At 39.5% G+C, this 24171-nt stretch overlaps 1 protein-coding gene across 4 annotated transcripts in view; it reads left to right on the top strand.

Annotated features, from left to right (window-relative positions):
* The first annotated feature begins 1046 nt into the window (after nt 1-1046).
* Nucleotides 1047-24171, top strand: part of TMEM241 (transmembrane protein 241) — a 54771-nt gene continuing 31646 nt past the window's right edge. Inside the window, exons 1-10 of one of the 4 annotated variants that reach the window (XM_058039801.1) lie at nt 1047-1160; nt 4591-4637; nt 6338-6415; nt 10762-10843; nt 14054-14131; nt 15504-15529; nt 17216-17267; nt 17993-18041; nt 20016-20061; nt 21011-21046. In XM_058039801.1, the coding sequence (XP_057895784.1) occupies nt 1089-1160; nt 4591-4637; nt 6338-6415; nt 10762-10843; nt 14054-14131; nt 15504-15529; nt 17216-17267; nt 17993-18041; nt 20016-20061; nt 21011-21046 (566 nt within the window). In that variant the 5' untranslated portion in view covers nt 1047-1088. Of the gene's footprint in view, nt 1161-4590; nt 4638-6337; nt 6416-7034; nt 7119-10761; nt 10844-14053; nt 14132-15503; nt 15530-17215; nt 17268-17992; nt 18042-20015; nt 20062-21010; nt 21047-24171 lie in introns of those variants that run through there. The other 3 variants (XM_058039810.1, XM_058039818.1, XM_058039827.1) reach the window with 3 other exon arrangements.

Genomic DNA, 24171 nt, shown 5'->3' with positions numbered 1-24171 from the left:
ATAGTTATTAAAGCAGATATTGATGTTATTCATCCATGCCAATGACCATGGCCAAAATCTCTTTCACTTAGCCTTAAGGACTAGCTCTGAGGGGTGTCCCCACCCAGAGGAGGAATCTTCATATACACTCCGAGAAAGGATACGGTAGAAGAACCTAACCATATGTAAATGGACTGGATTTTATAGTGTACAGTGACTGACTGCCACTCATATATCTCCAGGTCAGCTTAGCAGCTTGTCTGCCAAATCTTTACCTCACTGTCAGGATGCTAATTTGGGGGTTGATGGGTCAGACTGGTGTTGTCAGAACTCAACACCAAAACCAGCTTTATGCCCTCTCTCAATCCACCACTGGACTAATAGCCTTGTAAATGAGGCATCGTCCAAGTTGCTTGACCACATTCCAGGGCAGGGCATCCTGCTAAACATCTTCAGCTAGATCAGGTTGCTCTGAGCCCTGTCCAGCCTGGCTTTGACCACTTCTAGACCTGTTCCAGCGTCTCACCACCCTCACTGTAAAAAATATCTTCCTTACATCTAGTCTAAATCTGCCTTCTTTCAGTTTAAAGCTATTCCCCCTACCACTGCATATCCAAGTAAAAAGTCCCTTTGCAGCTCTCTTGCAGGTCCCCTTTAGGTAGTAAGAGGCTGGTATAAGGTCCCTCCAGAGCGTTCCCTTCTCCGGCCTGAACATCCCGGGCTCTCTCAGCCTGTCTCTGCAGGAGCGGTGCTCCAGCCCTCTGATCATCTTTGCCTCCCTCCTGTGGACTTGCTTTATTTAACACGTCCTTCCCGCGCCCAGTGCCTCGGAGCTGGGCGCAGCACTCCAGCTGGGGTCCCAGAAGGCAGAGGAGAGGGGACAATGTCCTCCCTCCCCGGCCGGTCACCGTTCGGCGGTGCCGCCTGGGCCTCGGCCGTGCCCGGGCTGCGGCGCTGCGGCCGCTCCGGCCGCCCTGGGCCCGGCACGGCCGCAAGGGGCCCGGCACGGCCGCCGGGCGGCAGCAGCGGCCCCGCAGAGGCGGCGCCCGCTGAGGCGACGTGTCCCCGGCCCGGCCGATGGCCGCCGCCCGCCGCTCCCGTGCCGACCGATGTATTTGAAGAGGCCGGCGGGCGGGCTCGCCTTCTGCCTCTTCTACCTGGCCTCCAGCTTCACCAACAAGGTGAGCGCGGGCGCGGGGCCGCCCCGCACTCGGACGGGCCGGGCGGGGCGCAGGGAGGTGGGGGGCGCCAGCTGCCGGGCTGTGGGAGCGGGGGCCAGGGAAGTGCAGGATGCAGGGGCGGGAGGAGGAGAAAGAGGAGAGACCGTGCCCTGTGCTTTCCCTGCCCTGCTCCGGGAGAGCCGGGGGAGCAGCCCTTCCCGGACGGGACTGCCCCACAAGTCCGGGGCACTCCGGCCAGCCGCCCATCCCCGTGTGCTCCCCAAACTGCGGATAGGGTGCCGGTTTCGTTTCGCTCAGTGTGTGACAGCTTTACTCTTCCACGATAAATGAGTTCCAGTATTGTCTTGTTTAGGAGGGCAAGGAGGTTGACATCATATCGTTCCAATGAATGAAGTGTTATAGAGCCAGAAGTTATGCTGCACTGAAAGTATTGCTGATGCTGTATATATTTCATTATCGGGTGTATGGCAACTGCGCTCATTCCCAAAAGCAGATCTGTTAACTGGAACAATGATATCAACTATCCAAGGGGAAAATGTGAAATATTCAAAGTATTATTTTAGAAGTGAAACAAATATTAACTTCCATGGCAACTTTGTTCCTTTGCTTAATTAACACACAAATTAAGGACAAGAACTTTGTTTTCCACTGTGTAACAATTTCATATTAGTGTTGCTGAAGTGTCTAAGTGTAAGAAGTAAGTTGAAGATGGCCACATTGTGAATAAAATTGTATAATTTAAGCATAGTTTGAAAGTAGTTTTTTCACTTTGGGAGGAGGAGTTAGAGTAACTACTCCATGCTATACTTTTTGTCAGAGAGCATGTCTGTATTTCTGGTGCAGATTTCTGAAAGAAAAAAAATATTGATGAAACAATCAGGGTATGAATATTCTGAGGGAGGATCAGAGAAAAGCAGCATTTCAGAGGTGAAAATGAAATCTTTTCTGGGCATTGGCCAGTGGTTCCAAGACACATTTGCCATTAAGGATGCCCAGAAGTAGACTGAAGTCCAGACATGAAGCAAAGTTGTAGGGAGAGATAATGCACTTGATTTGACAGACTGCTGGGAGCAGTGATTAGTTAAATAGAAAGGGGCTAAAAGAGCTGCCAGGTTGCATCATGGATTGGGAAGGGTATTTATTTGGCTTAACTGTGATTGAGGGGAGGTCACAGGGACCTTGACATAGGGCCTCCATTTTCAGACCGGCATGTAGGTTTTAGTGTAATAAAGTTTGAAATAGCCAAAATATAGGCATTTCAGTTGTTGAAGGGGTTTGCAAATGCAAGCAGGGGTACAGATGTGTAGGTAGATCATCCTGTTTTAAAATGCATGTGGCATTTCTGACAGCTGTTTGTGTAAAAGGACCTGTTGTGAATCAACATGCCTTGTCTCTGTATACTGATGCCAGTTTCTTAGTGACACCCCACAAACCTGAAAACTGAACCTTGCAAGGTGCTCAGCACAGTTTTCTCTCTGGTGAAAGCTTTCAGCTTCTCTTTTTGCCCTTGACAGCTTCTGCTGGCTCCTGGAAGGAACAGCAGGTCCCTTTCATTTCCTCTGAGGAAGCTTCAATCATTCTTCTTTGCAGAAGTGGCATTTATCTGCTTCATCATGGGAAGATGTTAGACCTGGAAGGCATGTATTTGTGCCTCACATTTGCATATATACATATTTAGTGTGAAGAGACACTAGCATTCATACATGCAGGCCCAGACAAAGCAGGCTAAAGCAATGACACAGATTTTGGTTTTTACCCCCATGTATTACATCTCTGATGGGCTTTATGGGCTGCTTAATATTTTATACAATGTGCAAGCAGAATGTTAAGTCTGTGAGATACATTAGTCATAAGGAGACAATTAAGCTTAGATTATTGCTCTTGGTTCTGCCAAAGATTGCCTGTTTGGTATGATATGATTTTAATTGACTGGTGCTCATGGCTTTTTGTTCCTGTTAATCCTTTTCCATTCAGTGTGATGTATGGACTGTGTTCAGAAAGTGAAAGTGCAGTTCAGATGACAGCCTTCTCCATTTTTCAGTGTGTCCACTCCATGCCTCATGTATTTAGTGTCTGTTACTTTCCACAGTGACTGTGGCAGCATCCAGCAGTTCTGGCCTGAGAAGTGGCATGAATGAGTGATTTAGGTCTCTCAGAGAATCACCAGAAAAGGGATGGGCAAAAGCAGATTTAATATTAAAGTGAAATCACAATAAAGTTTGTTGGTGAGGTTCATTCTACTGCCATCAATACTACATTATAACAATGTTACATCATTATTGCATTACTACATCATTACATTTATGCCATCACTATTAGATGGTTAAAGTAGACAGAGAAAAATCAAACTAAAATCAATCAATCTAAAAATCAATAAACCAAAAATTATCTGCATGGAAGTAAGAACAGGAAAGGGAATAAGATACTGAGTCACAGCAGTATAGTGGACCCACTTAACTCCAGATTTGATCAATGGTTTAGTCTAAAGGTTATAGCAGCACTTAAACATAGCAGCTTTTAATCAAAAGCCTGATTTCAGCAATTGAACAAAATATTAATATAGAATTTAATATAGGCATGACAGTGACTCACTATCTTACTTAGAAACCTGATGTACTTAAGAATCAAAGAGAGCAATATTCATAATGAATTTGCTACAGCATATCCACATTCACACACGCTCAGACCTAAAGGGACATGTACAAGGTATACCCAGGAAAAATTCCCCTCAAATTCAGTGAAGTACTCCCTTTGTATGTCCTTGCATCTTCTTCATGAGCAAAGGGTTGAGTCTTGAGTAGTGGTTGGTATCAGCCCAGGATCCATCATCATCCTTCAGAGATCTTCCAAGTGTAGCAAACTAGCTGGCTCTGAAGGTGTCCCACTCAGAGGGAGGATGATAATTGCATCCTGCTGTGATCCAGGAGAGCTTAAAGGGTCTCAGGACTGCTGTTTATGGGGTCACAATCACAAGAGAGTTGGGTTTAGATGAAGTGATTTTCCTTCCTGGCCTCAATGTGGGTTGGTAACATTCTTGGAAAGTTCAATAATGAAAGTGTTGTTCTACTTGGATTCTTATACAGGCAAGAAAAATTAATCTCCAAGGCTGTGTGTTAAAAAGCAGGAGCTCACTGGACAGCATTAAGTTCCTGAGAGCCAACAGTGTTCCTGATGAGCTCAGGTGGAACTTAGCCCAGGTGCTGTTCATTGAGATTGTGGCCTGTCAAGCATTTCAGAGGTCATAGTGCAGCCCTATGAGGGAATGGGCAGGAAATACACTACAAGTGAAATTAATAAACTTTTTTTTTGTCTTTTCTATCAAAACAAAGCAAAATGAGTGCTTTTTGTGTTTGTTTTGTTGCTTGTGATTGTTTGTTAATATTAAGAACTGGGGGTGTTTATATCCATTAATTTGCTATTTGTTTTCCAGTATGTCCTGTCTGTCCTGCAATTTACCTACCCTACCCTTTTTCAAGGGTAAGTATGGTTTTAAGGATTGTGGTTTGAAAAATGACTTTAACATCCTGCTGTTCCATGCTGAAGCTAACTTTACTACTTCTTGTTCTTACTGGCTTTTGTTGTCTAGAGATCATGCTTCGTGAAGCCTTAATAAAGCATTCATTAATGTGTCTTGGTTAATTTTTAAATATCATGGAGGTGGTGTAATTGAGATATGTAGAGTCCATAATTTCTCATTTTTCTTAAAATCCTAAGCTTCAGCATAGAAAAGCAGCAATACAGTACAACCTCTCTTCTTTGGAATAGAGGAAAATGTGGAAAATGTGTATTCATGGTGCATTTTTTCACTGTGCTAGAGAAAACCATGCTTAGCCTTCTTTTCCTGCTTAGCTTTGGTTGTAAGTCTGCATCATGAGTCACTATCATATCTTAATGACTGTAATTAGAAATTTAATGTTTTGACAAATGTCCATATATACCATCAATGCTGCTGATGAGACATTTAGTGAAAATCTGGCCTCTTAGAGCCAAGACTTTCCCCATTTTTGAGATTGTGTTAAAATCTGCAGACACTGGGTATCTTTACTTCCTCTTCTGCTGCTTAGCATAGATTACATTTTTGCCTGACTTGAAGTCCCAGGACTACAATTAACTCTAGAAATAGTTGCCTTGGGAATCTCCACTTTGAATCTATTCAGCTCAAGCAGATATGCAGTGAATGCTTTCTACAGTTTTGGCACACACACAGAGATTCTCTCTTGCACAAAGCTTTTATCATTTGGGGAGAGGGTTTTGAGTAATTTGTGTAAAATAGACATGAATCAACAGAAAAGTGTATTTCAATGGCAAGCAACTGCCTTATGGCAGATGTATTACCACAGTTATTACCTTTTTTTATTATTTGGAAATGCAATTGATATCTTAATATTAGCATAATATTAATACTTTTCCCTAAATCCTGGCTTTTAAAAGTGACCTTTCCTTGGAATTTTTTTAGTGGCTCAGATGCACTTTCATTTAGACCTGTGACAGATGAGGAAAGAGGAAAAGAATGTAATTCTCAGTTCATGCTGTTACTGTTCACTGTCCTTGGTTTTGTTCTCTGTATAATCTGAGACTATACTGCATAGTCCTAAGCATCTGAAACTGTCACAAGCTTCTGTCCTTAAAACCTGAGAGAAGAGGAAATTTTTCACAATGAAGCAGATGGGATTTCACCACTGGTTTGGATAGAGCATAGTCAAACCTGCAGCAAATGTGAGGGAAACCTGGCTTTTAAGCTCTCATGTGCTCTTCATCCAAAAAAAGGTGAAGTGAGCTGCCATAGTAGCATTGAGTATTTACCACTATGCCGTAGTGCTGCATAGAGTGAATATTTGTTTATTTGTGCATGTGTGAGAAAGATTTTAAATATTGCTTAAATGCATTGTAATGAATTGGAGTCATAAATAAGCCCACTTCTATATCTGTTATGGATGTTAATGTCATTTAACATTATAATAGGATATCTCTGTCTGGACTGTGGTAGATATTCAAGGATTTCCACCCAAGGAACATGGAACACCTCTCTGAAAACCACTAGCTTAAGGAAGAAGAAAGCTGATAACTTATTTTAAAGTGTAAAAGAAATCAGTGTGCATTACTTGGTACTTTTTCTAACTTTTCTGCACATATTCCCTAGGTTTCACATATTATTTCCTAGTGTCATTCTGTTTCAGGTGGCAAACATTGGTGGGTGGACTTCTGCTTCACATCTCCTGGAAGCTGGGCTGGGTGGAGATAAACTTGTGTTCAAGGTACTGAAGGTTTTTTGGTATCTGCCCAACACTTCTTTTCTGTAGCTGGATTACAACATAGTTAAGTTGCTCATGGATGTTATTAACTGGCTAAAATAGAGTTTGATATATGTGGGGGTGTGGGTGTTCTGCTTCACAGATGTAGAAGAGAACTCACATTTTAGTTAAATGGGTGTTCAATGACACACATTAAAACCAACTACTTTTATAAAGTGGATTTAATTTAACCTTGGTAAGACAACCAAAAAGCCCATAGTGAAAACAATAAGGATGTCTTATCCAAACATCTGTCCCTAAGAAACAATCTCTTCCCTGGATTGTTTCTGATTGTAAGAGAAACCTTGGTAATGTTAGTTAAGAGCATTGACACAATCTTCAGCAAAACCCTCAGGGCTGTAAAGTCTATAAATGTGATCTGCCTTTTTCTGAGAGCTGTGTTGCATAAATGGGGATCATTTGCCTTTTCCTAACTGATGTTAACAATAAAACTCCAAATTAAATAGTGCTTTGTAGACAAAGATCATTGCTTGAAGTGAGTGTGACAGCACAATTCAGAAGAGTCATCATGCTCTGCTCAGGTGGATCCATTCTGCAGTATGGAATGCAGCATCTTTTTCATTGTGCAAAATGGTATCATTTAGAAGATGTATGCCCACAGCAATCATTGGATCTTCATCTCAGGATATACTAAAATCTTTCTTGGGTAAGGACCTGAGTAATGTGACTTGACTCTGAAGCTGGGAGAGTTTGGACTAAATGACTGCCAGACACACCTTCTAAAGTAACCTTTACTCAGTGATTCTGTATTAGCAAGTGACAACTGATGAATTTTCTGTTTGAGATTCAGACAGCTGGCTTGAAAAATTGAATTTCCTTACTTGGAATGAAGTCCTGTAAGTATGTCAGAAAAACCAGGCTGTGTTCTGTTTTCATGTCCCTACAAGTGATTACATCACTACGGAAATATAAGTGAGGTTGTAAATGAAAACAGAATTCAGTTTCCTATTTTATAGCTGCAATAAACTGAGGATTTAATAAAAGCTGTCAGTGACTTTGGCAGAGACAGATTAGGGTCCAAACCTTGCTTTACTGGCAGTTACTGATACATATATATATTAATATAAAATTTATATTGTTTGTGCAGATTTTGTCATCACAAAACAGTCTAGAAGAATACAGCCATCAGTAAAGTCCTTTTATAGTTCAGCTTTTCTACACTAATGAATACTTCTTCTTCAAATCACAAAATTGAAGAAGTTGAATCTTTTTTTCCCAGCTTGGAAAAGAGATTTTTTTCTTTTCAAAACCTGGGAAGACATTAAAGAAAATAGAGGACAAGAACCACTCACTGATGTTGAAGAGATTGCTTTTATATAAAGGCTTGGATGAAAAATTAGTTCATGTTTTGACCCTGGAGACTTGGGGCCACTAGATGTCAGCATACTGTAGGGAAAGGGGTTAAAATCCCTCTTGAGAAACCTCTTAGTTAGCTTGATTAATACAGAATACCTGTTCTAGAATAAACTGAATGGAACAAGCAGAATTAATTTACATGTTTTGGTTATAATTCATCCAGCTATTTAAGCATGAGTTTAAACCTGCCTTTCTTCACAAAGATTAGGCACATGCATTATTGCTGTGCAGAGGTGGATTTGTAACATCTCCTGTATTAAAAAAAAAAAAATCAAAGCCAAAACAAAAAGCAGCCTGAAAACCCAAATATGGAAACCCTCTAAACCTCCAAAGCATTACCAATAAAAAAGCTCATCAATAAACGAACAAACAAGCATAACATGCAAAGGTGATTTTAATGCTACTACTGGGATATGGACATTTCCATCCCCCCTTACAAAATATGTCTCTGAATCTATCTTGTTGGTTAGAGGGGAGAGTTTTGTCTATGTGTAGGATACTTAGGAATATCATACCCAGTCTTCAGTCAGTCTCATCATGCTTCAAATAATAAACTGCCATCCATTTGTTTGTTTATGTCCACAAAGTCTCGATTTTTCTGTCACATGGACTGATCTCATATACTTTCTGAGCCAGTTCAGGTTATCCCAAAGTGTCTCAGCAGAATTAAGTTGTTACATAGAGATCATTGCCCTTTGTCTAAGGTCCAGAATACTATCCTCACTATAAAGACCAAATAAATACTTATTATTTAGAGTAATCTTACTCAGGTTTTATGGATAACCTGCTTTGCCTCTGCTTCCCCCCAGGACATACTATAAGGAACTTTCTCTCTTTGCTTCTTTACAGCAAATGTTGGCTGTCTGCAAAGCTTTTTTTTAATCCAAAACAAGGGCTCTGTGGAACACAGAGGAACATGCAGCATCTGCATAATGCTTCCAGTCTGCTGCCCAGCTGCTGCCTAATCCTTGTAGGCACATAAGTCTGATGTGTTCTGATTGGCATTTCTTGCAGTGCTGCATTTCACCCATATCTAAGCAGCAGCTCAGAGCCTTTCTTTAAGTGTTGTTTGGGGGAACCTACCCATTGCCTATCATGGGATTTGGATTTAGCCCTACAACAACCACAAACTCATCAGTTCTCTTCCTACTTTTCATGTACATCAGTCTATTGCCAACAGGAGAAGCTGCTAATTGGTTTACATATAAGACAGATTGTTGATGCTGACACGTTACATCAAACATCCGTGCATTCTTTTTCAGTCCTGAAATTCCCACTTGGCAGCATAAAATTCTACCCTTACATCATGGAAAAAGCATCTGAAGTCCTTTTCCATTGCACTTCGCAGAATTGCATTGGAGATGAAGACATATTTGGGATTCCTACAATTTAGTGGTGGGGAACATGAAAGAGTGGTATTTTTATGTTCTAAATGAAAATTTCGTTTTTATTGTGTGTTCCTTTTATCTTCCCAGAGCCACTTTCTTTTCTTCCCTCCCCCTTTCTTCAATTTGTTGCTGTTCCAATAGTGCAGGGGTATTTTATTAGTGTCTGATGTGAATTCATTGGTAATGAGGTATGACAGTATTAGATCTTGGACTTGATGAGACTCCAGTTGAAGTCAGTAACCTCAAAAGGAACAGTGTTTTTATAAAAATTTATGGAGACTAGTCAAGAAGACCCAGGGAAAATATTTATGCCAGTTAAAAGATCTAAACATTATTTTTGTGACCCTGGGTTTTTGTCGTCTTGGAAAATTATATGTATAATAACAGAGGAAATGTGGTATTTATGGTTTTTCCCTTGTCTGTGATTGCATGAATCTTTGTGCATGTTTTATCTTTATTCGTCCTGTTTTGATTTCATTGTTTAGTGGTCTGTTTTCTTGTGTTCCATGAAATGTGCTGGTGTACCAGTATCTACAATTACATTCAAGTTGTACATGTTAATTGGAAGTATAATGCAAACTAAGGAGTTTGGTTTTGTTTTGAGAACAAGCAGTTTAGTTTTGTTTTGAGAACTAGCACTGCCCATTAACATTTTCTCCACTTTAATTCCAAGGTTGGGAAGAGTGAGTGGGGCAGCCATGTCTTCAGTCCTGGGAAGCCCTTGATTCAGGCCTTTACCTCACAGCTACTGCTTTCTTCCCTTGCCAAAAATCTTACATTATTCTCTCTGAAATTTACCACCTACCTGATCTCTTTTTCCCTTAAGTAACAAAATCAAAAATAGGAGAAATGCAAGTTCTGAAGCCCTTCTCAGAACTGAAACCTGACCCTACTGCAGTAACCATGGTTAAAAAAAATTAATCAGATCAATCTGATGACTTCATTCCTCCATTAGTTGTCAAACTGCCTCTAGGAGTTTGGCTTAGTCAAAGGAATATGATTAGGAAATCTCAAGAGATAGGCTTCCACAGAGACAACCTGATCTTTAGGAAGAATCTCTTTGTAAATCTGGCTGAGAAATGAATGTGTGGGTGGCCCAGTGTATTTGTAGATAGTGAAAATGTGTGCTGTCTGTGCAAGTGAGCCATTTTATGCCTTCATTTGTCGGGTTTTGGTCCTTTCACAGAACATCAAGGAAATTATTTGAAATGTCTTTCCTTTAATACCAATGGCAGTCATTTCTAAGCGAGGAAAAAACCCCAAAAACCAGCGTGATTTTGGAGGGAGAGGAGCCAGGGAAAGAGTAAAACAAAGAAAATATATCTGCAGTTAGTTCCTCTCTTGGATTAGACAAAATTAATAATTTCTAATTTGGACTCCTTAGTAAATGGGAAGAAAACTGAGCAATCAGATACTGACTTTAACATGCACATGTTTGAAATTAATGGACATATATATGTATTATTACATTCCTTGCAAGCAACTGTTGCTTTCTCTTTGTAAACAGAATGTGGTGAAATAATGGGATTTTAATTGCTTTCACAGGTCTGAAATCCTGTCATGGCTTCCTGCATCAGTACTTTTTGTGGGCATTATTTATGCTGGCTCCAGGGCACTGTCTAGATTGGTAAGAAACAAACCAGTAGAAGTCAGTTCTTTATTGCCTCTACTTTGTAAACAAAGACCATTCCCTTCATACATGGTGTTTAATGCTGTTCCTGGGTGGAGGGAGAAGGAGGGAGGAGGACTTTAAATAATAGATCCATTGTTAGCGGAGCTAATGCAGTGATCCAATCCTACTACGCATCAAAAAGCATCTCTGTGACAGTCTGAAGCACTCAGCATCTCTACAGAGCACTTAGTGTTTTACTGAACAGATCCTCAGTGGTCTGAATTGTACAGGTAGGGAAGAAGCTGAAGAAATCAGTAGCTGTAACTTTGCAAAAGGAGGAATGGGTTTGTAGGATCTGTGGGAAATCCTTCCAGGAAACTGATGAAGACTATTTCAATGAGAAGGTTTTGATTCTTTGCAGGATTTGAAAAAATAAATAGAAAGTTGGAAAGAGATTATGGGAAGGGTTAGATTACTCCATTTTAGGATTTATTTGCATCACAGTAATTTACCAAATATTTACAGAATGTCAAATCTCCTTTCATGAAATTTGAATGCTTTATGCTTAAATTATATAGTCTTCCCTAAAAAAGTAAAATAAATTGGTGGCACTTATTTTTTAAAAATAACAATATTTTGCTGCTGTTGTGCAGTCTGCAAGCTCAGATCCTACACTAGTTCCCTTCTGCATTTTGTCAATGCATCTTAATGTAGCTCCAGAGCCAGCTTGCCCCTGTCACCTCCTTAGCCCTAAGCAGAATCTAAAGGGACTTTTTTTACCAGATTCTGATTGCAGCGATCCCTTGAAAATCCCAGTAGAGAGATAGAGCAGAAAAGAACAGGAGGTCTCTGTCCTTGTAAGCAAGCTTGGGGGCCTTGGACACAAATAATCTTGGGAAGGCATGTGTTTAGAGGCCACATGCTCCCAGATCAGTTCTCTCTCACTGTGATTGCATTTACTTCCTTTTGCTTCCTTGTCAAAGGAAGTTCCACTTGCCCTCCACTTGCTTACCTTAGTGTAAGGTAAGCAAAGTCCCATAAGGAAAGCCCTGTCTGGGAGCACCAGTAAAGCCTTGGCAGCAGCCTCTTTTCTCCTTGCTCACTTGGGTGGTGGAGAAGATAAGAATCACATCCTCTCTGTTATTTCTTCTTACTTCCTGGTCATCCTACAAGTTACTGTATTTGCCTCCTGTTCCTGCTCTGGTCATTCATGAGTGAGCTGCACTGGAGTGGCAGAAGGGCTGTGAAGGGCTTTGATTTGTATCCCAAACCTTTCTTAAGGAGCATCTCACATTTCTTAATGGCTTTTGTTGTGCATGAGTGGGGATTTAGAGATCTAATTCTGTGGCCATTTTACTAGGCAAGACAAAATGAAAAGCAGTTTTGGGCCATAATTATTATTACAGTGGGGCCAAATTCAATCCTATGTAGAAGCTTTACTTACAATAACTTTGTCTACAACAATTTTATGACACACTGAAAATGAAAGTGGACTCTCCCAAACTCATAGCTGAATTGGCTCATCTCAACAGCATATTTTAATTAAGTGGGTTTATTTCTAAAGCAGAAATTATGTGTACTTTTATTAACAAATCCAAGAGGACCCACTTTCAAACACTCCTGTATACTGGCAAAGCTACAACTTTAATCTCTGTTTGTGCCTCTTCGTAGAGGTGCTGGCAATCTCCCCAGACCAAGGATTCAGGGCTAGAGGTGGAGGAGGACTGCTTAGCTCTGGACTGTGATGATTAAAAAAAAGTATGAAGAGCCATGAGAGCAGATTTGTTCAGAGTGTATTCACCCTGCCTGCCCAACCAGTAAACCTTTCTTTTCATAAGCATTAAGCCCACTCACAAATTTAAGAAATACTTGCATCAAAGGCAATAGACATATGGAGAAGGTTAAGTGGGCTAGGCAAACTGGAGCCATTGTTGGCTCCAAAACACATTTGGAAGAGCCAAAAGCAGAAGGGAGGAAAGAAAAACCCAAGAAATTGGCTTTCACAAAGGAGAGAATGTAAATTCTGCTGTCAACTTTCCTTGTTTATGGGCATTTCTGTATTTCCTATTACTGTGTCAAGCTCAGAGTACTTTTATGTTTAATACTTCTGGGTTTATGTTCTCAGTTATCCAGCAACAGGGTTGAGAAGTGGTTTTCAGTGCCAGTGAAGCTGGGTCCAACAACTTAATGCCAGTTTTGTTTGTGTGATTTCCATTCTTATTTTGGTGCAACTTTTGTGACTGTGGACCCACCCCAGTTGTCATTATGACTTAAAATGTTTAATCAGCAATGCTTGTCTGGCTTCTTTTCTCTAACATGTAAAGAAAGGAAAAGTAGAAAAAAAATGCAAAGTCATATTTGAGAGATATTTGCTGCTTATATCACCTGGTACTTAAAAGTTTGGACATTACTGAGAAATTAATCCATTCTCTGCTACTGTGATTTAAATACCATACACGAGTGGGGAAATACTGCTTCCTAAAATGGCTTAGTCTTTAGATTATCTTAATCAGAGTAGAGAATTGCTTCTGCTTCAGCTGTCTGAGAGTCCATGGAACTGATTAGGAGGAAGTATTATGAACCACTAATTCTGGTTGGGTTTGCCTGGGGCAATGGGTGTTTGATTCATTATTGTTATCATTGGGGTTTGTTTCTTAATGATTTCATGTTGGGATGGTGTCCAGATACCTCAGTGGGTATAATTTCAACATCATTGTGTACGAACTATTGCATTTCTATCCTAATTTTGGGCAGCTCTTCCTAGCAGTAACTGAAAGCAATCACCTAAAATTGTCTTGCCCACAAATCTGTTGCTAGGAGTCACGCTGTATTCTTAGTACCAGCAGACAGAGATGGGACAACAAATGAGAACTGTTTGCTGTGGAGGCTGAAGATCCTGGATCAGAGAGGGAAGACTAGAGACTGAAACCTGGAGCAAATCTCTTTGGGGTAGCTGGGTACAAACAAACTGACTGAGCACTCAGCAGTGGGAGACACAGCAAGCAGGTCTGCAGGGGGGTCTGCATTTAAGGATGCCTGTGCCCATGTGCTAGTGATTGGAACGGGTTAAGTCTCTTCTAGGTGATGTGGCATGGGTTTACAGCTTCAAAAACAAAACCCCAAACCACAGACATGTGGGGCAGCTGTTTCTAGGAGGAGTGCCCCATCCTATGTGTGTGACTGCTCTGGGTTGATTTGAGCATTTCTGTTCTCTCCCCATGGCAGCCAATCCCGGTGTTTGTCACTCTGCACAATGCGGCAGAAGTCATAACCTGTGGGTTCCAGAAGTTTGTGCAGAAAGAGGTAATTGATCCATTAGTCAAGGTAATTCCTGTGATAGAACTGCCCTAGAACAAGATACCTAATTTCTCTTAATACAGGCATTAGTGCCATGTACTTTTGTGGACTCACTGTGATAGCAATTCATTACTGAGACCCTGAGAGAGCTTTTTGCTGGTGACAAGTATCTATACTGATGTTTCCTTTCCCCTTATTTGATGAAATACTGCAAATACATATCACAAATCTGATCTGCATTTTTAAGACTGGCTTGGCCCTGCTTATCTTTTGCTTTTGAAAATTAATATTCCATGTCTCTTATGCCCCACATAAAAATCTCATTGTTTGAGCTGAGAGGAATGAGGACTGTGCCCTTAGATCTAATCAGTATAATAGATCTTGTGTATTGTATAATTACAGATAGGTCACATCTCCACATAAAATGCAGGAGGAACAGTGCATTTTTTAATTTGTTTTGAATGCTTGAGATTTTGCCCCTATGAAAGTCAGGAGAATAACTCTTGCACCCTTTTGTAAGAACTGGGTTTTTTTTTTTCTTACAAACTGCATTCGGGAGCCTTCTTTTTAGGCTTTTTTTGAAATGTTTTTCTAACTGACTACAGAGTTGTTGTGTGAACTAACACTGGGAAATCATTCATCACAAAGTTGTTTCTACAGTGGCCTCTGGCTTGCTGTGAAAGGCATCTTCCATTCATTATAACTGTTTTCTGTATAGAAGACAGATAAATGGGTGTTTACTTCATCTAACAAACAGAAGAGATCACTGAGGTTATGCCCAAGGGACATAGCAGCGTGTACCATGGCATGTCCCTGTGTCATTGTCCTCTGATTAGTGTCCCTGTCAAAGTGTTTCATATTTTCCTTCTATGTCACAAGCTTATGACTCCCCTCTTTGAAAACAAAAGCACAGACAAGGATAATGCAAACACAGGCCTAACAGAAAGCTCCTCAGGAATAATTTTATACCAAAATATCGGGAAAATGTAATGAGTTTAAATCAAAATTGGTTTGTATGAGCTAGTACCTAATTAGGAAAACTCAATATTTGAATACACGTTACACAGTTTTGGTACAATTCAAGTGAAGTTTGAGGAGCAGGTATAAAGTTCATGTCCGGTTTTAAGTTTACTTGCTGGTAAGTAATCTGAAAATATAAATCAAGGTGAAGTAGGCTGATCCATAATCCTGATTCTTCTTTATCAAATTAAATTCGCTAAGCAGTGCTCAAATTTTGAATGCTGCTCATTGCAGTTTTAATGTGTATGGTGCAGTAAGATCAGCTGTCATCACTTTCCAGTTTTTGGAAGGAGAAAACACTATTTTACCATTTTAATCATTAAATTTTAATGTTTTAATCATACTTTCTTTTTTACAGCAGACCTCTCATCTGAAAGTCTGTAGGTAAGCTTTTAAAACTACTCAGATTCAGATTCAGACTTGTTTTGGCTCCAGCTTCTGTATTTGCTTCAGATAATGACACACCAAAACAATGAAGAATGTAATGCACATTCCTGTGGGCAGTGAGCCTGAGTTGCAACACAGGAGTAATTAAATATTTTAGTTTTTTTTTTAGCAATTGCTTGAATAGTTTGATATGTTTTTTCTCCTTACAAAAATGAAATTAATGATAAAACAACCCGTAACAATGCTTTTGGAAAGGCTTGGAAGGTTTGAACTTCCAGTCAGTAATTGTAAGCAGTAAGAGAAAGATAATTAGTGTGTTAGAAGGTAGCTAAAAATTCCCTGCCTTAGAAATGAAAGTAAATAAGATCCATTTCAGCTAGAATCTTTCATAGCGAGGTGGGAGTCAGTCTCTTCTGCCCTATCTCAAATGAAGGGACAAGAGGAAGTGGCCTTTAATTTCACCAGGGGAGGTGCAGATTAGATATTAGAAAAAAATTTGCTGCAAGAGTGGTTTGTCATTGGAATAAATTGCCCAGAGAGATGGTAGAGCCACCGTCTCTGGAAGAGTTCAAGATGTGGCACTTGTGGATATGACTTAGGGTGATTATGGTGGCACTGGGCTGACAGTTGGACAGATGATCTTGAAGGTCTCTTCCAAACTTGATGATTCTGTAATTCTGTGATATTAAACTGCACAACTGCCAACCCTTGGTGGCCCTGGTTGTTTAGGCTTCAAAAAGGAGATGGAAAGAGCCAAACAGAAATCAACCAGTCATGTATTAAAATTTTGATTCTATGCCCCACATCCTCTTGAAGAATGGATATTTGCTTTCTTCCACATCCTGTAATCTTTTAGCTGTACTTTTGAATGGATAATGTTGGGTTATTATTTAGTGTACTTAGAGGCATTATCTTCCTAATTTCTTCCTGTTGTTTCCATTATCTGACAATGTGGCCTTGTCTTCACCACTGGAGTATTGTCAAGGATACCATTTTTAAAATAATCTTTATTCTGTCTTTTCTCATGCCCTTAGAGAGTAAGAAAATAAGCTGCAAAACCAAGTGTACGTTAATATTAATAGTGACAGTCCAGAGAAATTCCACAGTGTATTCCCTGTAGCTTAAAGAAATACTGACTCAGCCACAGGTTAAGAATTTATTTAGCTTAAGTTGGTGGACTAGGAGAGGACCTGTGCTGTCCTTAAGACATTTCCAGTACATACCAGTCAATTCTACCTTGCTCTGTGCTCTGGAGTAACAATGTCACTTGTAATGGAGTCACATCTGCTGGAATTGCTGTAACAGGCAATTAATCTCAATGAAAGAACTTTTTGGTAGCCATTCAGCCAGATATTGGCTGATTTTGGCTTTTTGAAAAAGCCTAGGGAAGCCAGATGGCTAGTGAAGAAAAATATTCTCTACCAAAAAAAACTTGCTTATTATCACTTCTGAGGTGTTTTGTGATGCTTCTCTTCCCATAAAACTTTGTGTACAAGTTATGAAGAATGCATTATGTAAAAATTTTGGTGGCAGAAATTATTTCTTAAACATGGAATAAGAAAATTAAAGAAGTGAAGTGTCAGTGTAAAATTGAGTGGAATTGCCTCTACTTTGCTGGGAGTAGACATCCAGGTTGAAAGCTTTTGGTTTTGTTTTGTTTTCTTTTCTTTCTCTTCTCCACAGTGTGCTGTTCCTCCTGGCAGCAGCAGTGTGCCTTCCTTTGTGTGACACACAGGTGAGCTCTGCTTTGTAAAGCAGCTTGAGCTAGACCTTGATGCTTGACTTCTTGTTAGCATATGAGGGATGCAGCTTTTACTGGTAAGCTAGAGTAGGATTCCTGCAAGGGAATTGTAAATGTTTCCTGTTGCTGTGTTATAGTCTTGCTGGGTTTACTGTGTTTGCATCATGGTAAAACCTCTGAGCAGTGTGGACATACAGGTGGTGGCTGGGGAAACCACAGTTTTACTTCTTAGTAGTGCTTACAGCAAATCACTTAGGTTTGAGCTAGTTGTCTTTCAGGAATTTCCTGAATTACCTTTTTTATTCACTGTACACTCTTTCTGTGGCTGCCTGAGAAGGAAAGGAGGTGCCTCCAGAGAGCTCCATTCAGGAAAGATCTAATCACTGGACATTCTCTTTTGGAGACTTAGGAAAGCTGCTTCCTTGCTTAGATACCTCAGTTAATATCTGAAGTCAGATGAGTCTGGAAACTGGTGTACACATCTGAAATAGAATTATCCCTGCTGAGACGAGCTGAGAGCCTGCATAATTGGCATATGCCAGGTTTCTGAGTGTGACAGGAAGAATTTCAGTCTATCTAGTCTTCTTTAGTCATCTTCCCTTTCTTTGTAGCACAGCTCCCACTTGCTGTACTTGCTTTGCAAAGCTAACTGCAGGGAAAATGCAATATGTATGTTTACATGTTCGTGCTTTTATTTATGTAGATGTTCTTTATTGCAGTTTGATCCAAACGGATATTTATGGGCTCTAATTCACTTGATCTGTCTTGGTAAGTAATTTTCTTCTAGAAAAAGAATTAAGAGGAGAAAATGTGTTGGAGAAACCAGCTTTATTATGTACTTACTGATATTTCAAACTCTATATGTAAGAAACACTTGGAAAGAAGGGAGATCAGTAAATATAAGAAAGTGCATTCTTTTTATAGCTTTTATGTTGAAAGCAACAACAGAACACACTGCATATTGCAGTCTGTTAACAGTGGATGAGAAAATGCACATACAATTTTAATCAGCACTAAGCTTTTCTGGTTGTTTTTTGATGGTTGCCTGCTGAGAGAGACTTCTTTTTGAGGGGAGAAGAAACATGAAAAAAAAAACAAGCAATAATTTGTACTTGGAGCTTTGTTGCACACAGATTTTATTTTAAAACTGTCAAAAATATACTAAAATATCATGGACTGTGGTCCCTGAGGAAGGATGTTGAAATATTGGAGTTTTTTAGGCAATCATATGCATTTTTAAAAAAATTTAACAGTAAGTTGCATAACCTGTCAGGTTTTCTTTTGTCTTTTTTTTCAGACCGATGTTTATTTGGATAAATCATAGTTGTTCCCCGAAAAGCTAGAAACAGTCAGACTAGAAAATCTGAAGAAAACAAGAGCAGTAATATTTAATAGGAGATTTTTGGGTTTTGGAGTATTTTGGTGGTTAATAAGGGACTTGTATTTGATTCTTATCTGTCCTATATACTGAGTGAGTGACTCATTCATATGTTAAGTCTTGTCTGCAGATTAGGGATGATTCCTTCTTTATTTCTTCTATTCATACTGTAAAATTTTCAAGGCAGAGGTAATATGTTTATATGTATTCCAGTCTAGGAAGGTCTAGAGATCCCCATCTGACATGTTGTTAACATACAAATAAGAAAAAGTTTTGGTGTTTTTTTGAGAAATATCATTTGCTCATTTATATAAAAGTAAAAGCTATGGATTTTCCACTTCAAATACTTTTTTGATGTGATGAGTGATGTTCTTGCTTTCTCAAAGCCAAGGAGTCTCATTTGTAAAGCAATGCTTGGTCATGGAGGTGGAAAATTGCTTAGAGAATATTCAGAACACTTCATTTATGTGTTTGAAATGTGTAGGAAGTGCCAACAGAGTGTTTATGCTCAAAATATAGCTGTCTTCCATTTCTCTTGGTTTTGAGAGTTGTTGATATGGCTCTTGGGAGTTATTTGTGTAATTAGATTTCCTATCTGCTGGAATGAAGGTGCTACGAGAGAGGGCACAGAGATGAACTAACTTACTGCATAGTAAATCAAGAGAGAGCATTACAGAAAGGATGAGTGTTCTACCCTTCAACTTGTGTACTGGAAGCAGAATTGAGGATATCTATTTCATAGTCTTCTACTGGATTGACTTTTCATATTCTGATTTTCTCTGTGAATCAAAGCCTGGAAGAAAGGATATGAAAAAACAGAGCCTGAAGCTGTGTCATTTCTTCCATGAGTGCTCAAATCTTTACCCAGGACAGAAATGGAAGCTAACAAGAGGTAGATGGGTGGGTCAAGAATGTGAAGAACCTGGAGACAGTAGAGCTGAGAGAACTTTAAATAGGAAAGATGGCTCAGACCTGACAGCTCTATGTGCATGATCATATATATCTTAGAACTTACCTCCAAAATGGTGTGGGATGAAGAACCCACTCTGTGACACTTTTCTGTATGTATTTACACACAAAGACATGCACAAACACACAATCTCTCCTTTGTTGTTGCTGTGAGCTAGAAGATGTCCTCAGAAGGACTAGCAGAACCATGACTGTGCTCTGAGCTGATAACACTTTGAAAACCATTAATTTGAAGCAATAGGTTCATTTTACTCATGGTTCAGGAATCCTTTGTGCTATGTTGCTAAACTGTAATTCAGAGGGGTTCCATGTCTGCCAGTACCATGGCCAAACAAGCTGTTGTTTGTCAGAATGATTGCACGATGTGGCAATTACACATGTCATTTCAATTACAGGGGCTTACAAAGTATTTCACAAGTTGTGGAAACCTGGATCTTTAAGGTAATGTGTTTTCCTATTCTTTCATAAAGAGAGATGACTGTGATGTAGGGAGCTCTGCACGATCAGCAGGAGCTGGGCCACTCCTGGTTAATCATTAATGACTTCTCTTGCAAGATGAGCCTTATTTATTGTTGGTAGCAACAGCATGTGGTTATTGACAGTTATTCTGCTAACTGGAACACTGAATTAGTTTTAAACACTGTATTATCCAAGGGTGATGACTCAGCCCTGGAAAAAGAACCCCTAATTACTGGCACAGGTGTTAAGAGGAGATACTAGTCTGTGTTCATGTGGAAAGCTACATGATTTGAATCTGTCCGTATCTGCCTTTGTGACAGTCTCAAAAGTGTTTGGCAGCTGGTGGCTTACCACAGGATGGGAATGGCTGAGTATCTTAAACACCTTGGAACCTTGCACTAATCCCATGTGCATGTTAGAACTACAGCCACACAATAGTAGTCTTGGAATCAGGTGGCATTGCATGTTCACAGTGTCTGTAATCTGCAGTTTTCTTTATGGATGGAGATGAGTATGTTGACTCTGCATATGATGTATAATATACAAGCACATATAAGCTTTTTTATTTCAAAACCATTTTCCATCTCTGGTTAAAGGATCTAAATTTTAATCAGTCTTACTTTATCTCATTTTAAATGAAACGCCTATTGATAGTAACAACAGAAATAATGTGTGGATCTTGTGTAAATTAATATGTTGGTTAATTGATAAGTAATTGATTGGTGTTGATATAATTATTTCTATGTTATCTTAATAATGTATATAATTATAATATAATGTTAGTATTACCTAATATTAACCTTATTATATAAATTAATATAATGTAATATTACAGCATTACTGTATATTACTGCTTAATATACTGATCTGTTACACCAAATGAAGTGCATTGCTAAAAAAACCACCTTTTTTTCTTTGCCTCCTCTCCCAGTGATCTGGACCAACAGTACATCAACTATGTATTCAGGTAAAATGAATAAGTCTTTGATACACCAGAGCTGGTTTTATGTGGTATATGTTTTCATTTTCAACCTTGGCTTGTTGAAGAAACTCAGAGCTACCACTACTTAAATGCATTTATTTAGCAGGATATTCACTGAAAGAACAGTGCTAAGCTGAATGGCTTAGCAGCTGAATTTTTTTGGCTCCAGTTGTAGATGGACATGCCAATATACACCTGAGGAGGTAACGAAGTGTTAATTATGAATTTTTAAATCACCACGTGCACAAGTGATCTATCACTTCCAGAAATAATATTTACAGAGTAACTCCCTGGCAATACCCCACTTCAGAAAATAAAACTTGTACAAAATTGCCAGAAGAGGAGGTAGTGATTACAAAAGTACTGTGTGCAAAGAACATGAGCAGTAACTGATTGTTCAGAGTGCCATTAGTGGGATTGAGTAATTCTGGCTTTCAGTTGTTTTTCTGATTTGGAGATAGAAGAGTGGCTTGTTATTTTGTAGCTGGTGAAAGAGTCTGAGTCACTGACCAGATTCCCCTGCTTTTTTAAATCTAGTCCTTTCTTCAAAGAGCCACAAACCAGGACATTCAGTGTACATGGCTTCTGGTAGGTTTTTGTGAGGCTTTATTTCAAGTAAGGCATCTAGAGACTTGATTCAATTTTCTTCCATCCAAAATCACATCTAATATATGTTGGCCTCTTTTCTTGGGTTCACACCTGAGGTCATTTGGGAACACAAAGTATGAATAATAAATTCAAAGAAATTCTTTCTATGGTCAGAAGGAGTGAAAGAGAGAGCAGAAGTTGGGAATAAGCATAACAAAAATGAAGTTGTGCTAGTCTATTTGATTAGATGGATATATGCTCTTGTCTGGCCACATGAAAGATCCTTGATAAAAGTACATCAGGGAGACCAAAGTATGACAGTTGCTTTCCTTCAATTCCCATTTGTCTTGTGAGCATAGTCAATATGATAACACTGTGTCTCTTTCTGTCTTAGTTCAATCAAATCTTTTGTTTCTGAAATTAAGTAATGCAGGCCTCTGCTTTTGCCTTTATGATTCACCAGGCCCTCGTTAATGGACAATATCTGGATATCAGTTTGCTTGAAGTAGGCTCTTGTTTAAGTCAGTTGTTGTTTTCCATCTTCTATGAAATGCAAAGCAAATCAATTTTGCACAAAGAGGGTAGGTGTGTTTATTGAAACTTTGGAAGAATTAGTCATGGAATTTGCAAATATGCTGCCACATGCAGAAATAACCTATGAAGTCTGGAATGAGATGTAGCTATCTCTCTGTGTTGAAGGGAAATCATGAACCAAGCAGTAAAATCAATTGATTTTCATTTGACAGCTGCCTGACTGTCTCTCAGTTGTCATTTTAGTTGAAAATTGCATCTAGGCCTGAACCTTTCAATTCAAATTTTGGTCAAAAGTCTTAATTTTTCAGCTTTGATTGAAAAGTCAAGGCTGGGCTGTTTCTCTGTAAGTTCATGATCTTGGCCCTTTGAAGTCTGTGAACTTGTGTCCAGCAGAGAGCAGGAGTCCCACATTACATGAAAAGTAGGATAATTTATTTGGAAGCTTTTGAAAGGGAGAAACTTCTCATTAAGGAACTGTGAGGTGCAGCAGTATATGTCTCTAAAACTGTTCTTTTTACAGAAAAGAAACTAACAAACAATCCAACACTGGATTTATGCAAATTGGAAGATGGCTATTTTCAACATCTGTTTAAGAGGAAAAATTTGTTTTCAAAGCTTCCAAAGTTTTTCCCCAAGAAGAGGCTTAAAGGTCAGCATAGCTCACAAGATGATGGTGCAAAGCAACTTGCTGGAAAGCAGATAGCTTAAGGAGGTGGCAAACTGGATGCTTATTTGTTTGGTTTGGGTCTGTGTATATCTGTATGTCTGTGTGTCTGTATGGGTATACATTTCTGTGTGTTAGAGAAGTCCACAATCCATAGCATTTGGATCTCATCTTGCCTAGGGAAAACAAGCAGTACCATGGACAATGGGATAAGTGACATCTGAATTCTTTTAGAGTTTTATTTTGTCAAAATAGCTAATGATGTTTGAAAGGGTGTAAAGTTTGGCAGAAATTCTCTCCTGGTCTGCAACCTCTATGACACGTCTCTTCCAGTGTCTAATGGGGCTGGAATCCTGCTGCAGGAGGCACTGGCAAGGTTTGCCTCTGTGTGAGACCCGTGCATATGTAGTTATCTCAGAGACCACTGCCACTTCCCAAGTCTGGATGAAGCTGTTCAGCATGCTTGAGAGCTGTGTGGAGCTGTGTACACCCAGCTTTACTGCACAAACTTGATTTCTGTAGAAAACAATCCAAAATACTTTTAATATCACTGACTAAAGGAATGGTCTCTGAATGAGCACTAACTCCTCACAGGCAGCTCTGGGTCAGAGTTACTGTAGACATGGATTATCTCTGTCAGAGGGTGCCCAGCAGTAAATTTTGTCATTTAGAAGGTGTTAAGACATATGCTGCTTCTTCTTCTCAGGCCTTCTCAAGGACTGTTCTGGTCATGATAGGATCACAGTTCCACCTCCAGGACAGGACAGTTTAACGTGTACTGGAGCTCTTGTCTATACAAACATGATTGTATGATTCTATGATTTATTAAAGAACTTGCTAGTGTGGTATCAGTGCAACTTTCTCCTCCTAAAACTATTATCAATAGGTTTTTAAAGCTCTTTATTTCTAACCTAGATCAAACATGCAGCTGTGTGGGCACAGCCAGATAGTGTTTAGAATCATCCAATCTTTTAGGTTGGAGAAGATCCTTAAGGTTATTAAGTGCATTAACCAAGCACTACCAAGACCACCACTGAACCTTGTCCCGAAGCCCCACGTCTCTAAAATACCTCTAAGGATGGTGACTCAGATACTGCCCTGGGCAGCCTATTCCAATCCTTGATTCCAAAGCCTTTTAGTGAAGAAATTTTTCCTAATACGTAGGAAAAACACATAGGATTATGTTCAAAGTGTTCATTATGTTCAAAACGTTCATGTTGTTATGTTCAAAGTATTTCTCAGTTCAGTATGAAAGCACAATTGTACCTTACTGAGTGTAGAGACTGCCTGCATTAATTTGTGGCAGATTCAAAGATCTGCCACA

This window comes from Melospiza georgiana, chromosome 1 (assembly GCF_028018845.1).
Source record: "Melospiza georgiana isolate bMelGeo1 chromosome 1, bMelGeo1.pri, whole genome shotgun sequence".
Taxonomy (NCBI): Eukaryota; Metazoa; Chordata; class Aves; order Passeriformes; family Passerellidae; genus Melospiza; species Melospiza georgiana.
This window is presented reverse-complemented; position numbering and strand designations above follow the sequence as displayed.